General features: G+C 43.9%; 1 protein-coding gene across 2 annotated transcripts in view; it reads right to left on the reverse strand.

Moving 5' to 3' along the window:
- LOC130128998 (solute carrier family 66 member 2) overlaps positions 1–15,222 on the reverse strand; it is a 38,498-nt gene that overhangs the window by 11,735 nt on the left and 11,541 nt on the right. For both annotated transcript variants that reach the window (XM_056298789.1, XM_056298788.1), the window contains one exon: positions 7,242–7,458. In XM_056298789.1, the coding sequence (XP_056154764.1) occupies positions 7,242–7,458 (217 nt within the window). The remainder of the gene's footprint in view (positions 1–7,241; positions 7,459–15,222) is intronic.

Raw genomic sequence — 15,222 nt, forward strand, 5'->3', positions numbered from 1 at the left:
TCTCTCCTCTCCCGTCTTTTCTCTCTCTCTGAGTGATGTCTTCTCCTTTCTCTTCTTCTGTGTGTGTGAATGGTGTGATGCGAGTCTCCCCTGCGTGCCCATGTAGTCCGTCCTCCTCCCAGGTCTCCATGGTGATGGTGGTCACCACCGGGACACTGTTCAGCATCCCCCTCATCATTTCTTATATGTTGTTATCCTCCATGTTACATCCTCACTCCCATGTGTGAATCATGTCTTTTCTTGTCTCTTCTCCTGTGTGTGTGTGAACGGTGCGATGTGAGTCTCCCCTGTGTGCATGTGTAGTCGGTCCTCCTTTCAGGTCTCCATGGTGATGCTGGTCATGTAGCTCAAGGACCTTGGCTGGCATCTGGACACTGCTCGGCATCCTCGTCATCATATTTTTCATATATCTTATATTTCCATTATAATTCCGTTGTCCTATTTCAATGGTGTATCCTGCAAATTGTGGTTTACAGGATGTGCACACAACATCCCTTGCACGTTGTCCATCTTGGGAGAGAGAGCCCTCCTCTGTTGCTCTCCCTGAGGTTTCTTCCTACTTTTTCCTCCCTGTTAAGGGTTTTTTTTTTAGGGAGTTGTTCCTTATTTAAGGCGAGGGTGTAAGGACAGGATGTTGTGTTGCTGTAAAGCCCCCTGAGGCAAATTTGTAATTTGTGATAATGGGCTATACAAATAAAATTGACTTGACTTAGTGTCTTCATTTCCTGTCTGCTTATTTTTTGTTTTGGAGGGGAGGGGGTGAATGAGATGAACACTCTTTGCGTGCCTGAATATGCAACCATGCTTTTACTGACATTTTTGAACATTTTCTGGTACAGTATATAAATCCTGCACACCAGACTCACAAATTATTTCACAAGTATTTTTCAAATATTTTTATATTTTACGTATCACTCAAGAAATGAGTGACATATTAAGCTATTATATCAAGTAATAATTATTAAGTATCAATAAATAAGTAAATATTAAATATAATAATATCATATTAAGATTAAGATATCTTAATATATAAAAGATAAATATATATAAAATATAATTATATATAATAATAATATATAGTTTATATATATATATGTTTAAAAATATTTACAAAAAATTAAATGTATAAATAATTATTTCACAGATATTTTTCAAATATTTTTATATTTTACATATCACTCAAGAAATGAGTGGAATATTAAGCTATTATATTAAGTAATAATTATTATTAAGTATCAATAAATAAGTATATATTAAGTATAATATTATCATATTAAGATTAGGATATCTTTATATAAAATATAAATATATATAACAAAAATATATATTTTATTTTATATATATTTATATTTTAAAAAATATTTACAAAAAGCTAAATATATAAATAATTATTTCAAAGATAAACACAAATAGTCAGAAATCAGCTTTATAGTTGGTACTTCATACAACATCTCTTTCAGACCTGGAATTAGTCTAGCAGCGCTTCTCTGAACCTTCTCAAGTTCTTCTATATATATATTTAACTGATAAGGATACTAGAACGAACTTGCAAATTCAAGACAAGATCTCACCAAGGATTTACATAATGATAAAACCATTTCCCTTCGTACATGTTGAAAAGTTCTTCTGAATACCGCCATCCACCTCTATGTCCATTTCCTCTTCCACTTGCTGAACCACCAATTCTCCAACTGTGTACTTATAACTATGTTATCATTTGATTTCCCAGTGTGTGAATGTTTAAATTTTTCTGGATTCAATTTCAGTAGCCACCGATCACACCAATGACTCATGCTATGGCCATCTTCTTGCAGATGGGCTGTGTCACCGCCTTTAGTAATTATTCTAGATATTTCTGTGCCTCGTCATCAGCTTGTATCACACTTGGTAAACCATGTTATATAGACAGGGCCCAGCACGGGGCCCAGCACGGACGCTTGGATCGGCTACGCCAGTCGAAACAGGGGGGTTTTGGTTCGGGACATAATTGGGAGGGAGTCGGCTCAAGCACGTGCAGAGATCTGATTGTTGTGGGTTCCAGACGCTGACACGGAACGGCGCTCCGCTTCGCTTCTGCCGTCTGTTTGTTTGTGTGCCTGCCCTGCTGCAGACACACAGGCGTGCATGGCCCTCCTCCCGTACCCCCCCCCCCCCTAGTCTGTCTCAACTGTCAGACTGTAGAGTTTAAGTCTGGAACACCGCCACCACAAAAAAAGAAGAACTCAAAGTCCCATCAGTTGCAAAGGTAGGCTGACGGTAGGGCGGCAGCCAAACACACAAATACACTCATGCAAACACACAAACAAATGTGGACCTAGCAGTAACCTAGCAACAGCCCTGCATAGATGGGTACAGCATATTGTGCACAGAGAGGAAAGATTGTATTCAAACAACACACGTTTCCGTTCCAAGATGGAAAGGAAAGTGCCCCTTGCTTTCTATGAGGCTTTCATCTGATCGCACAAACTGGCAGCGGCACTGCACGGTGAGCAAAGGGTGAGGTGTGCGGCCCTATTTCAAACCAGCAGGGTAGGACGGGGGGTGGGGGGGTGGGGCAGGTCCACTGGTGAAGCGATACAGAGATTATGAAGCACACACACAGGCAGTCGGGCTTGCAGAGAGTGGCAAAGCAGGTAGGAAGTCGGAAGGAAAATGGGGCGTGGGGCAGCCGGGGCAGAGTAAGAGTCGGTGTGGGAGCTGTCATGGCGGGTTAAGTGGACAGGCAGCCCCGCTGGAGCCTTGTTATCTGTCGGTAGCAGGGAGCCAACCAGCAGAGAGCGCCGTACCCTGCTGGGAGGTAGCACTCTCACTGACAGCGGCTTATCAGGATTGTTTGTTCTATGGGCTATCACGCACACACACACACACACACACACTCAAACACAATGTTGGTCTTCTGTACTTGTGAAGATCCTCATTCACCACATTCCTTCCCTAGCCCCTAATCCTAACATTAAAGGGATAGTTCAGTTTCCTCCCACAGTCCAAAGACATGTAGGTCAGGTGAACGGGCCGTACTAACTTGTCCCTAGGCCCTGTGATGGTCTGGCGGCCTGTCCAGGGCGTCTCCCTTGCCTGCCGTCGAAGGACTGCTGGGATAGGCTCCAGCATCCCCGCAACCCTCATTAGGATAAGCAGCTTGGACAATGCATGGACGTACGGACGGATGGGTTTTCAAACCTGCAGCGCAGAGGTTTTGTCTCCCCCTTCTGGCAGTGAGCGCAATTACTTCTCTTCTTTCAGCGCTCTCCAACGAGGGAAAGCTACGTCAGCGGATACCTAGTGTCTGTCCTCGCCGTCAATCGCTTTCTTATTTTTTTATGTTACTTTAACCCTTCCTCTGACCGCCGAGTCTCTGTTTTCTCTGGAGCATCGGACACTTTTCTTGGACTCTTCCGAAGGTTTTTCCGCCACTGCTTCCGGGCCCGGAAACCTTCCGGCAGAAAGCCCTGTAGGCAAACTAACCAGAGGCACGCGGACGCTTTCGAAGTTCATCTCGGGCAAAGCGTCACCGCCGGTCTGCGTAAAATGCGTCACTACGCGTCACTTCCGGTGCGGGGAACGTCGACCCGGACACCAGGTTTAACAGCGTGATTTTTTTCCATACCCGTTTTCCGGGAACTCTGCCTCCGATTGGCTAGTACTCGTTGAGAGGGCGTTCACCTGGATTCCGGGAAGACCCGCCCCCTACTCTATCTCTGATTTGCTAACCCTAACCCCACCCTAACCAACCTAATCAACGGAGGCAACGAGTACTAGCCAGTCAGAGGCGGAGTTCCCGGAAAACGGGTACGAAAAAAACTCCGGTATAGTGCAAAACACAGAGAGGTTTGCCTGGCGGTGATGGGCTTAATCGTCATTGTGTGAACTTGTTTGGCGACGGCTTGGATATCAGGGACATCCATTTATACTGTAACGTGCATGGATAAGTAGACACGTTGGTCCTTGACTAACGTTGTCGCTTGCGGAGCGGGAGACACAGGTTCGCGTCCCGGCCATGGCGACGGTCTCCCAGACTGCCCCCCGAATTCGCTACAATACGTAAGAGTCCCGCATCCCAGCTGTAATACATGTCCTACTTACACGCAGTCAGACAAGGACGTGGATACTGGTGGAGGTCTGCACGTGCAGTTCGGTGGTACGCTGAACAGTGTCCTTGGCGGGGTGTCTACCGGGACTGCTGGTGGGTCCTTTCAAAGGAAGGGAAACAACACCCCCTCCGAGGCCAATCATCTGTAACCTTTACTAGTGATTCTAGCATTAAAATGTTCCCTAACCGAGCGTCCGGGTAGCCTATCGGTCTATTCCGTTGCCTAGCACAGTGTTTCTCAACCGGGGGTCCGCGGACCCCTAGTGGTCCGTGGTGTAATTGCAAGGGGTCCGTGAAAATAAAATATCTTTTAAAAAAAAGATCCTATGACATTTATAGAAATAGGATTATTTTACTCAAATGTGACTGAGACCTTTATCTACCTAAACTATAAATAAGAGATCTCGCTCCCGTTTGCATTGTTAAAAGTTACTGCATAAAAATTCTGTTGTTACATATATCTGAAAGTTACTAAATACATATTCTGTTTTGTTACATATATCTGAAAGTTACTAAATACATATTCTGTTTTGTTACATATATCTGAAAGTTACTGAATACATATTCTGTTTTGTTACATATATCTGAAAGTTACTGCATAAGAATTCTGTTTTGTTAACTATATCTAAGTTACAACTGAAAGCTCTTATTTTTGCCCCAAAGAGTGAATAAATGCTATAATGCAATTTAAAATGCAGTTTCTACTGTTTCTACCAAATTGCAACCCCCTCCCCCAAGATCAGGTGGAGGGGTCCTCAGGGTAGATCAAAAACACGCAGGGGGTCCAGGACCCCAAAAAGGTTGAGAACCACTGGCCTAGCAACACAGGGATCGCCAGTTCGAATCCCCGTGTTACCTGGGAACACAATATAAGGAACGACGTTGGCCCGGCTTGGGCACGAGAAACACATTATGAAGCCATGTGTTCTGAACAAATGCACTTCGCTGTGGCTCCTCGTTACGGTCTTCTCCACCCTTGACACGGAACAGGTTAGAATGATGTGTTATTAAGAAATTATCTAGACAGGCTCCCCTATTACCATATACCATTTCACACAGGTTGAAGAGGGCATGTTGTCATGTCGGCATAACTAATATCTCCTAGAAGCCACTTCCATGTGGCGTGTGCAACCAGGAAAGCACCACAAGTAATTAATGAGCACGTGCCAGCACTGACGATGAGGTGTTCCGCCATTTCTCTCTTATTTTTAATTACCCGTCAGACAAGGGCCCTCACCCTCGGCTGACATGACAGAGTGTGGGAAGCCGCAGCCATAAGACGCTATACAGTGAGGGGAAGCCGGTGGGGGCTGGATTAATCACGGATGCTGGTTGGGGGAAAGGCGGCTCGTTTACATCGAAGAGCTCACTACCGGCTCTTCATCCACATTCTTGAGCGATTTCATTTAAAACTGGGTGCCTGAGCATGAATGCACATGTGCTATAAGAGCAGAAGCGTGGGGACGTCCGGGTAGCGTAGCGGCCTATTCCGTTGCCTACCAACACAGGGATCGCCGGTTCGAATCCCCGTGTTACCTCTGGCTCGGGCGGGCGTCCCTACAGACACAATTGGCCGTGTCTGCGGGTGGGAAGCTGGACGTGGGTATGCGTCCTAGTTGCTACACTAGCGCATCCTCTGGTCGGTCAGGGCGCCTGTTTGGGGGGGGGGTAGCGTGACCCTCCCACGCGCTACGCCCCCCTGGTGAAACTCCTCACTGTCAGGTGACAAGAAGCGGCTGGCGACTCCACTTGTATCGGAGGAGGCACGTGGTAGTCTGCAGCCCTCCCTGGATTGGCAGAGCAGCAACCCAGCAATCAGGACGGCTCGGAAGAGTGGGGTAATTGGCTAGGTTTAGGGGGTGTGAGGGTTAGGGTACAATTGGAGAGAAAAGGGTGGAAAAATCTGTCTCTCTCTCTTTATTCTTTCTCAAAAAAAAAAGAAAAGAAGAAAAGAGTAGAAGCATATCCCTTACCCCAAACACTATCCAAAGACACTACTCATAAGGGCACATTCAAAAACCTCATATGCACCCCCTGATGATGATAATGGAAATGGCATGCATTATAGGATACGTCATCACTACAAGTTCAATAGCTTAGGATGCAATATAAGCAATGTTGCCACTGCCATCTAGGGGTGGGATAAAATATCGACACTGGAATATATCGTAACACTTCTAACTCTGCGACACTGGCACCAAATATCAATATTTTAAACAAAACTTTTTTTCAGTGATAATTTCTTTCCAGCTTTACTGATAACAGTCACACTCAAACACCGGTAACATATACAGACGTTTAAAGAACAAAAAGAGGAAACAAACTGCCAAGGAATTTTATTTTACGCGGGAATGATGGCACACGTGGACAAGTTGCAGTCAGTGTGCGTGTGTGTGTGTTTGTGTTAGACGCACTAAGCTAAGACTCCATGCACTTTGTTGTACATTGTTGTCTCAGTTGTCAAATTCTGTGAAACTGGCACCACAATGCAGTGAATAAATACATAATTCCTGCTTTTTGCCTTTTTTAGGGGTATCGTTTCTTCTTCAGTTACACAAATGTCATGATGTACCGTAGATGACTGTCTCGCAATCTATCGAGTATCGCAGACTCGCCGCATCGCGACACCGTCGTTATCACGGACGACGTATCGCGATAGTATCGCATCGTGAGTTACTCTGCGATTCCCGCCGCTGCCACCCGAGCCTTGCTAAATTACACCCGAGGCTGAAAATAGCGGAGGGAAGTCAAGTCTAAGCAAATCGGCCCAGTTTCTCTGCATTCAAATGAGTTAAGGGAAGCTTCTCCTTCGAAACAAGGTCGCCAGATATAGTTAATGATGTGTAAAGCTCATTCTTTAATGCACCCCCCTAAACTAAAGAACCCAAAGTTCTACTAAACTAATATGGAAAGAAACACAGCCACATCTGAAACACCGCCAAGTTCATAAGAGCTGGCTCAAATACAAAGTTCACAAAATGACCACTGAGAAGTTGAATGAACTAAAATCAGTCTCCTCTGAGTGACAAGTGTGCAGGGCAGGAACAACTCAAGTGATTGGGTGTTGGACGTGCAGTGTTACCGCTTACATAAGTGTGCGCTGAATGAATGTCCTGCTGTGACATGATTGCTAACCGTGTTGTGTCTGTACCTCATGCCCTCGGTAGACTTGTTCTGGTAATTGCAGTACAGCTGTGGCGTGCCCAGCATGGCCTCCGTGAACACAGCCAGGAAGCCCAGGGTCTCTACGAACAACGCCGAGTCCAGGAGGAGGTAGGTGATGTAGGCTGCTAGCAGCGTGAAGGTCAGCACACACTGCAGGTAGTCCACGAAGTGACTCCATGACCAGAAGTAGTTCAAGTCAAAGTCTAGAAGGCACACATGTGGACATGGATATGAGTCCTCAGAAATGAATGACAACTTCAAGCAAGCTCACACACACACACACACAACTCCTCTTTGTCATTAGAGTCGATGAGATTCATTCCAAAATGAGATATGGGAGACACATGTTCAGGTGCATTCATATATATATCATTCATTCATTCATCTTCAGCCGCTTGTCCGGGGACGGGTCGCGGTGGCAGCAAGCTAAGTAGGGCACTCCAGACGCCCCTCTCCTCAGCAACGCCCTCCAGCTCCACCTGGGGGATCCCAAGGCGTTCCCAGGCCAGATTGGACATGTAGTCCCTCCGGCGAGTTCCTGGTCTACCCCGGGGTCTCCTCCCAGTTGGACGTGCCCGGAAAACCTCCAAAGGAAGGCGCCCAGGAGGCATCCTAATCAGATGCCCGAACCACCTCAACTGAGGTGGTTCACTCATATATCCAAACTTTAAAAACAAAAGTTACTCTTTATTTCGATGGAGATTCTAGGTCCCCAGTCAACTAAGAGCTCAAGTAATCTTCGACATCTTCGATGGCTTTTACTTTCATCAGAAATAAATTTTTTTTAGAACAGCTTTCACAGTTTCCGTTGTCGGACCCCTCATTTGAGACAATGAGCACCTCTAAAGAGGGAAATGAACCCTTCTCCTGAATCAGAAGCTGGCACTACAGAGCAAGAAGACTCCAGGAGGCAGTTTTGTCAGAGATCACAGTGACAGAGAGAGAGAGAGAGAGAGAGAGAGAGAGAGAGAGAGAGAGAGAGAGAGAGAGAGAGAGAGAGAGAGAGAGAGAGAGAGAGAGAAAGATGATTAAATAAAAAAATGGGGGCAAAGAGCAACCTTGGATTTGGATAATGAGCCGCAAACCCATTGCTGTTGAAGACTTAAGGCTGTGGAGTGTCAAGGTGAAAAACAGAAGCTGCTGTCAAAGCACTTTCCAAACAGCCAGGCCGGAGATCTGAGAATATGTTAAGATGATGGGACTTGGCAGTTGAGAGTTTGGGGAACAAAATGCATTAAAACACTGAATTCCAATCCTCCCTTGATAGGGTCCCTTACTTCTTTAACTCATTCAATGCAAATCTATCAAGGTGTTGACAGTGACAATAAAAACAAAAAAACAACAAGGCTTTTGTTCTCTTTAGGGTATATGGAAAGTGAAAGCAACGCGCACTTTGCCACTGGCCACAAGGGAAACTGATAAATCATACAAATCTAATCATGGCTGAGAGGAAAACACGCTGCTGCGGTGATATATCTTGGATGGGATTTGTATGGGCCTTGGGTGCAATAAAGCCTATTGGTTTAATCACGTTTAAATGAGCTTCTTATCAGAAAGGCATATCTTGGTATGCCTTTCCTTGGAGGACAATGCGGTAGCTAGTCGACACAAAAAGGACGGCGGCACGGTAGCGTAGATACTAGCATGCGGTTTGCATGCTTTCCTTGGATTTAGTGCGAGTTTGCTCTGGGTGCTCCAGTTTCCTCCCGCAGTCCAAAATCATACATGAAAAGATGAGTGGCGGGGGGGGGGGGGGAACTCTAAATTGTCCATAGATGTGAACTGGGATCCAACTAATTGCGTGTCTTTGTGTATGACGGGACAGTCTTTGGCCTCCACTGTGAAGTAGAGACATAAAGCGAGTAAAGAAAATTGAGTGATGGGTTTCTAAAGTAAATACGAATAGAGGAAAGTCTAGTCAAATCGTGCCCTTTTATTCCATCCATCCATTATCCAAAGCTGCTTATCCCAGTTGGGGTTGTGGGATGCTGGAGCTTATCCCAGCAGTGACTGGCCGCCAGATGGGGGGGGGGCACCCTAGACAGGCCGCCATTCCATCACAGGGCTGACACACACACACACACATTCACACCTAGGGACAATTTAGTACAGCTGATTCACCTGACCTACGTGTCTTTGGACTGTGGGAGCAAACTGCAGCCCCCGGAGGAAACCCACGCAGACACGGGGAGAACACGCAAACTCCACACGGAGGACGGCCCCGATGCCTTTTTATTTAAGGGATGCCCTTTTAATTAAATATTCAATTTCAACTAGAAAAGGGTGTGGCCATTCTGCAGAGAGAATGAAATCAGAAAAGAAATAATTAAAAGTTTTATGACATTTGAGTTTATGAGTCATTGAAACGCTCATTAGAAAATTGATGGTGGATGAGCCTGATATTTAGTTGGCATTTCTGACTGAAGAGGCATGGCAGGCAGACGTGCATCTCTGCAAAACCGAGGTCACTATTACCATCTCGTTACCACCCTTGAGATTACGCACTGGTCTAGACAGAGCAATCGAAGGGCTGGTTTTGTGATAATGATACAATCCAAAAGTCCTTTGTGACACACAAGGTCATCATATGCCATGCAAATACCAGACCTAAATCTAAATTCAAAAAGCAAATTAAGCCAGGTCCCATCCCTCCCTAGAGAAATGTCTGGGTGTCAGAATTCATCGCAAGCACCACACAATTAAGTTATTACAGCAGATAATCTATACAAAAAAAAGAAAAAAGGCACCATCAACCTACGTGCCAAACTTAAGATATCGGACCTAAGGATCTTAAATGGTCTAGCAGGGTATCTGTTTCTAATAACAAGGATCATTACTGCACTCTGAGATCCGTCATGAATGCACAGCGCTCTCCAGTTCACATGTTCATGAGCAGTGGCGGCGGCATGGAAGCATGATGAAGCTTAAGACCCCTCGCTGGCAGCATGACCAGGGAAGTACGCCAACTGGAGCTCGCCTGGCCCATGCTGATAAGAACCGAATACAGGAGGAAGCAAGAATCAGGGGCAGAGGAGCAGTGTTCAAGACCCAGCTGGCTGAGCAGGACATGCACTGCTTCACACTCAATGCGGGTGTACATGTCCTACATACAGAGCGTGGTGGTGAGCAGGTAAGAGGACCGATACCGGCTTGGCTGGTATAATACTGACCAAAAAAAAAAAGAAAAAGGAAATGCTCCTTTTGGGATTTTGTAAAGAACATTATGACGGCAATTTAGATAATTTTGGAAAACATTACTCTCTCCAGGCGCCAAGAAATCTTTGTAAATTGTGCGATGGAGAAGCTGCCAGAGCACGAAATCTACTGTGGTCGATGTGCTGACAATACTTTCTGACGCGCGAGTTAATTTGTTGGGCCCAGAATGTGCACAAAAGATTAATTTGTACTATCAAATTGATCTTTTGTGCACACGTGTGTGTGTGTATGTGTGTGTGTGTATGTGTGTGTGTGTGTATGTGTGTGAAATCTACTTATATATCAGCTTTGGTTTTTAGGCCATCTGTACCATAGAGACAGTTTGCAGCCATCATTATACATCATCTAGAAATCCATACCCATCCATAGCTATAATGAACCAACCTAAAGGAGTAGGTTGAACAACAGCATCCTTATCCCAACCCTTCTTTTTAATTAAAAACCATTTGCTGGAGCTGCATTGTTCTCCCTGTTCATCGTCACCTTTCTCTGATCACATGACTGACAGACCGCGCTCCAACAGGCCAGCAACCTGAATTAGGTTGTTTGAATATATGAAGCTCGAAATTTTGGATCCGAACTCGTGAACATTGAAAAAAAAACCTACTTGAAATAGTCTTTGAAATTGCAAGACTTAACATTTCAGATTTAGATTTCAAACAGGTCAATTCAAAACCAACAAATTCAGATACGTTGTTTTCAAAGTAAAATATTTCAATTATATAAACTCATTATCCATTATTATCCAAGCCGCTTTTCCTCATCAGGGTTGCGGGGATGCTGGAGCCTATCCCAGCAGTCATTGGGCGGTAGGCGGCGAGACACCCCGGACAGGCCGCCATGCCGTGCCATGCAATGTCATGTCATGTCATATCATATCATATCATATCATATCATATCATATCATATCATATCCGCTTCCGGTGTGGGAAGATGGCGGCGCGAACTTACGTTTGCAGCGGCCTCACCCAGTGCCATCCATGCATTGATGTTTACAATTCAACATTAAGTATTCACTTTTAAAATTCATATTTTTGTCACATTTTTGTTTCCATACTCTTATTTCACCGATAGGCAAGCCCCACACTGCCATTATCGTTCAACCTTATAGTTGGAAGTAGATGTGAATGGACAGAAATAAACATCGAAGATATCTATATTCATACCAAAGAGCGGTTGAAACTGATATGGCAAGAGGTTTCTTTGCAGAGCCATATGTAATACTACGCTATAATTACAGTGTGGCCCCATTACACAGTGACTATTTAGGGGTGCTTATTTCAGCAGCTTTCATGGATTTTCGCATGTTCATCTTCCTCTTACATCCCTCTCTTTTGTTGCGACCATATGTGGAACTGGCACTGCATCCCACAGGCTCCCCATGGTGCCCATATAGTAGTGTATCTCCTGTAAACAACTCCTCTCTCCATCACACTGAGCCGTGACTCATGTGTACCAAGACATGGCGCAGAGTAGGAGATATCAGTTTGCTGTTTACCCGTCGTTCCCTGCCATTTTTACATAGAAGTTGGAAAACCTACGGGGGTCATTGGAATAATAGCTTTGCCATCAATCAAAAGCTCTCGTGGGAGAGACAGAAAGGCGGTTTTGGGAGAAAGTAAACAGTCCAGGAAATTGAGCCTCGGATTTCAAAGCGAGCGTCATTTCATGAAATTCAGACGGAGTGCATCTCCGCAGGGGCAAACAGGCTTTTTAAATCCAAGCCAAAATAGTTTCTCATTTCTGTTCTGCAACCTCTCCAAAACAGTAACCCTCTATTTTTATTTATTTATTTTGACAAGAGGACTAAAATGTCTATAGCTGGCGGCTAGGTGTGTACATATATGTAGGGAGGGGGAAACTGCATCTACAGAATCTACTGTGAGCTGCCAAACAGCAGGCAGCAACAGGTACTGGACTCTACACTCCCCATGGAACCAGAATGAAGAATGACCTTAACAGAGACAGTCGAGGGAAAAAAGGGAAATCGCTTGTATTACTGTGTCCCCCTGTACAATCATTAGGACATCTTTGCGAAAGTGCATCAATCATCATTGCCAGGGTAATATCCTCAAACAACTATATGTTTTCTCTCAGATGAAATTATTAGCATGGTACCAAGTAGAAAAATAAAAGTGAATTTGATTTTTTTCAGTTTAGGTTATCATTTTTAGTAAAGGGGCTTTTTTTTTTTTACCCATCTATTGTGTTTTTACCACGTTAATAGGATACAGTCTCGAGTGAAAACGGTTAAGGTTATTTTCTACTAATAGCATTTTAAGGATTCTTTCAAAATCATTCCATTACAGTAATGAGCTTCAGTGTAACCTGGGGGCTGAGCCTGACGGGGCTCTGTCCTTGTACATAGCCTGGTGGAAACAGATTTGTGTCATTTGAATTTCCCCCTCTCCTCTAGCCTGTGTTCCCTGATCCCTCAGGTCAGTCCACTGGTACAGTTTCCCCTTTACTGACGGTTGCCATAATCAGACCAACTCTGAAAAAAACTGAATTTGGATTCTACTGACCAAAACAACTACTGGCCCATTTCCAATTTACCATTAATCCCTAAAATCCTTGAGAGGGTAGTTGCATCTCAACTTCAGATCTGCCTTGATAACAACAATTCCTTTCGCCCCAAACAGCACAGAAACAGCCCTGGTTCAGATCACTAACGACCTCCTTCATGCAGCTGACTCTGGTCTACTCTCTATCCTCATCCTGCTTGACCTCACCACGGCCTTTGATACTATATCCCATCAGCTCCTCATGGATCGTCTGGCTAGCATTGGAGTTGGGGGCACTGTGTATCAGTGGTGTGGTTCCTACCTTACAGACAGGGCACATTTTTGCAAATTCAGAATTACCGGTCAGAGTTTGATACACTGTAAATTCTAAAGGTTTACTTAAAAAAAAGTAGGGAAACCGATTACACTTGGGAAAACTACATGAATTTAATTGTGTTAAGTTATGTGAAATGATTTTATGTGAAATGAATTTGACACAATTAAGTTCATTTACTTACTTTTCCCTAGTGTAATTGGTTTCCTAATCTTTCTTAAGTAAACATAACTTTTAGAATTTACAGCGTTGTTCCTAACGGAGTTCAACAGGGTTCAGTATTGGGGCCATTCCTGTTTATTATTTACCTCCTCCCTCTTTGCAACATCTTCTAGCACTATGGTATCCATTTCCACTGCTATGCTGATGATACACAATTGCATGTGACCACTAAGCCCACTTGTACACTTCCCTCCAGTATCCTCACTGCTTGTCTCCGTGAAATAGAGATATGGATGACAAACAATTATCTGAAATTCAACAGTATTAAAACTGAGCTACTCCTCATTGGCACTAAATCTACACTCTCAAAAACAAATATTTGCTCACTCCCCATTCCTGGGGCCACTATACCTGTCTCCGCTCAGGCTAAGAGCCTTGGTGTTATCCTAGATAGTACCCTTTCCTTTTAAGGTCATATAAACAATGTCTCCCAGATTGCCTTTTTCCATCTGCCAAACATCTGCAGACTATACCCTGCTTTATCACAACACTCCATGGACGTCTTAGTCAATGCTTTGGTCACATCACACACTGACTACTGCAATGCGATACTGACAGGCATCCCCAACAAACGTATTCACCGACTTCAACTCATAGAGAATTCTGCAGCATGGATTATTACACGTTCAAAGTCCAATGACCATGTCTCTCCCCCGCTGATTCAATTACACTGGCTCCCTGTGTCACAGCAGATTAATTTAAAATTTTTATTATTAACATTCAAAGCTCTTCATAATCTATCCCCGCTTATCTCAAAAGACCTCCTTCAGACTTGCACTCCATCTCACTCCCTGCAGTCTTCACCAGTAGGTCTACTGGCACTACCAGCCATCAACCTCAGCACAATGGGTGCCAAGGCTTTCTCCTATGCTGCTCCCAAACTTTTGACTCCATTCCCCATCACATCTGCTTACTAGACTCCATTGCAGAGTCAAAAACTGCTCTTAAAACCCACATTTCTAACCTAGCATACTCACTTTAACTGCATTAACAGCATCAAAGCCATCTTTTCTTTAACTCCTGCTGATATATGTTCTATTGCTCATTGTGTTTTATTGTTGATTGCACTAATGATTTTTACTGCTTTATTTTATTTGATGTAAGATAACCTTGAATGTCATGAAAGGTGCCCTTAAATCAATTGTTTATTATCATTATTTTTTATAAACAATGCTTATAATGGAAAGCAGAAATATTTAATCTAATGGAATGATTAAAGTTTTTAAATAAAAATGTACTCATTATGGCCTTAATAAAAAGTAAGGAAATATATTCAGAAGTTGTTTTGTTTGTTTTTATTTATCTTTTACATTTGCCACAGTTTTGTCAGTGGTTTTTTACAGACATCTTACAAAAGGGGGGCCTTGGCCAGCAGCTAATGCTATTTGGGGGGTCTTGGTATGGAAAACTTTGGGAACCCCTGATTTAGGCCACTGCTGCTGAATAAGTACTGCTATGAAATACTTGCACTTATAAAATGCAAGTAATTATTTGTACAGCACTGTATTCGTTGACATAAAGGGATCAACAACAATGTCTACATGCATCAGTGCGCATCATGACTTCAGGGCTGTTTAGGTTTGGCCGTGCTGGCTGACTACAAACATTACTTAAAAAGACATTAAAATTTTGTAAACAAAAGAAGCTTGATAAACTAGAGACAGCAAAATAAGTTACTTTTTATTAAAAGG

The sequence above is a fragment of the Lampris incognitus genome, chromosome 18 (assembly GCF_029633865.1).
Source record: "Lampris incognitus isolate fLamInc1 chromosome 18, fLamInc1.hap2, whole genome shotgun sequence".
Classification (NCBI taxonomy): domain Eukaryota; kingdom Metazoa; phylum Chordata; class Actinopteri; order Lampriformes; family Lampridae; genus Lampris; species Lampris incognitus.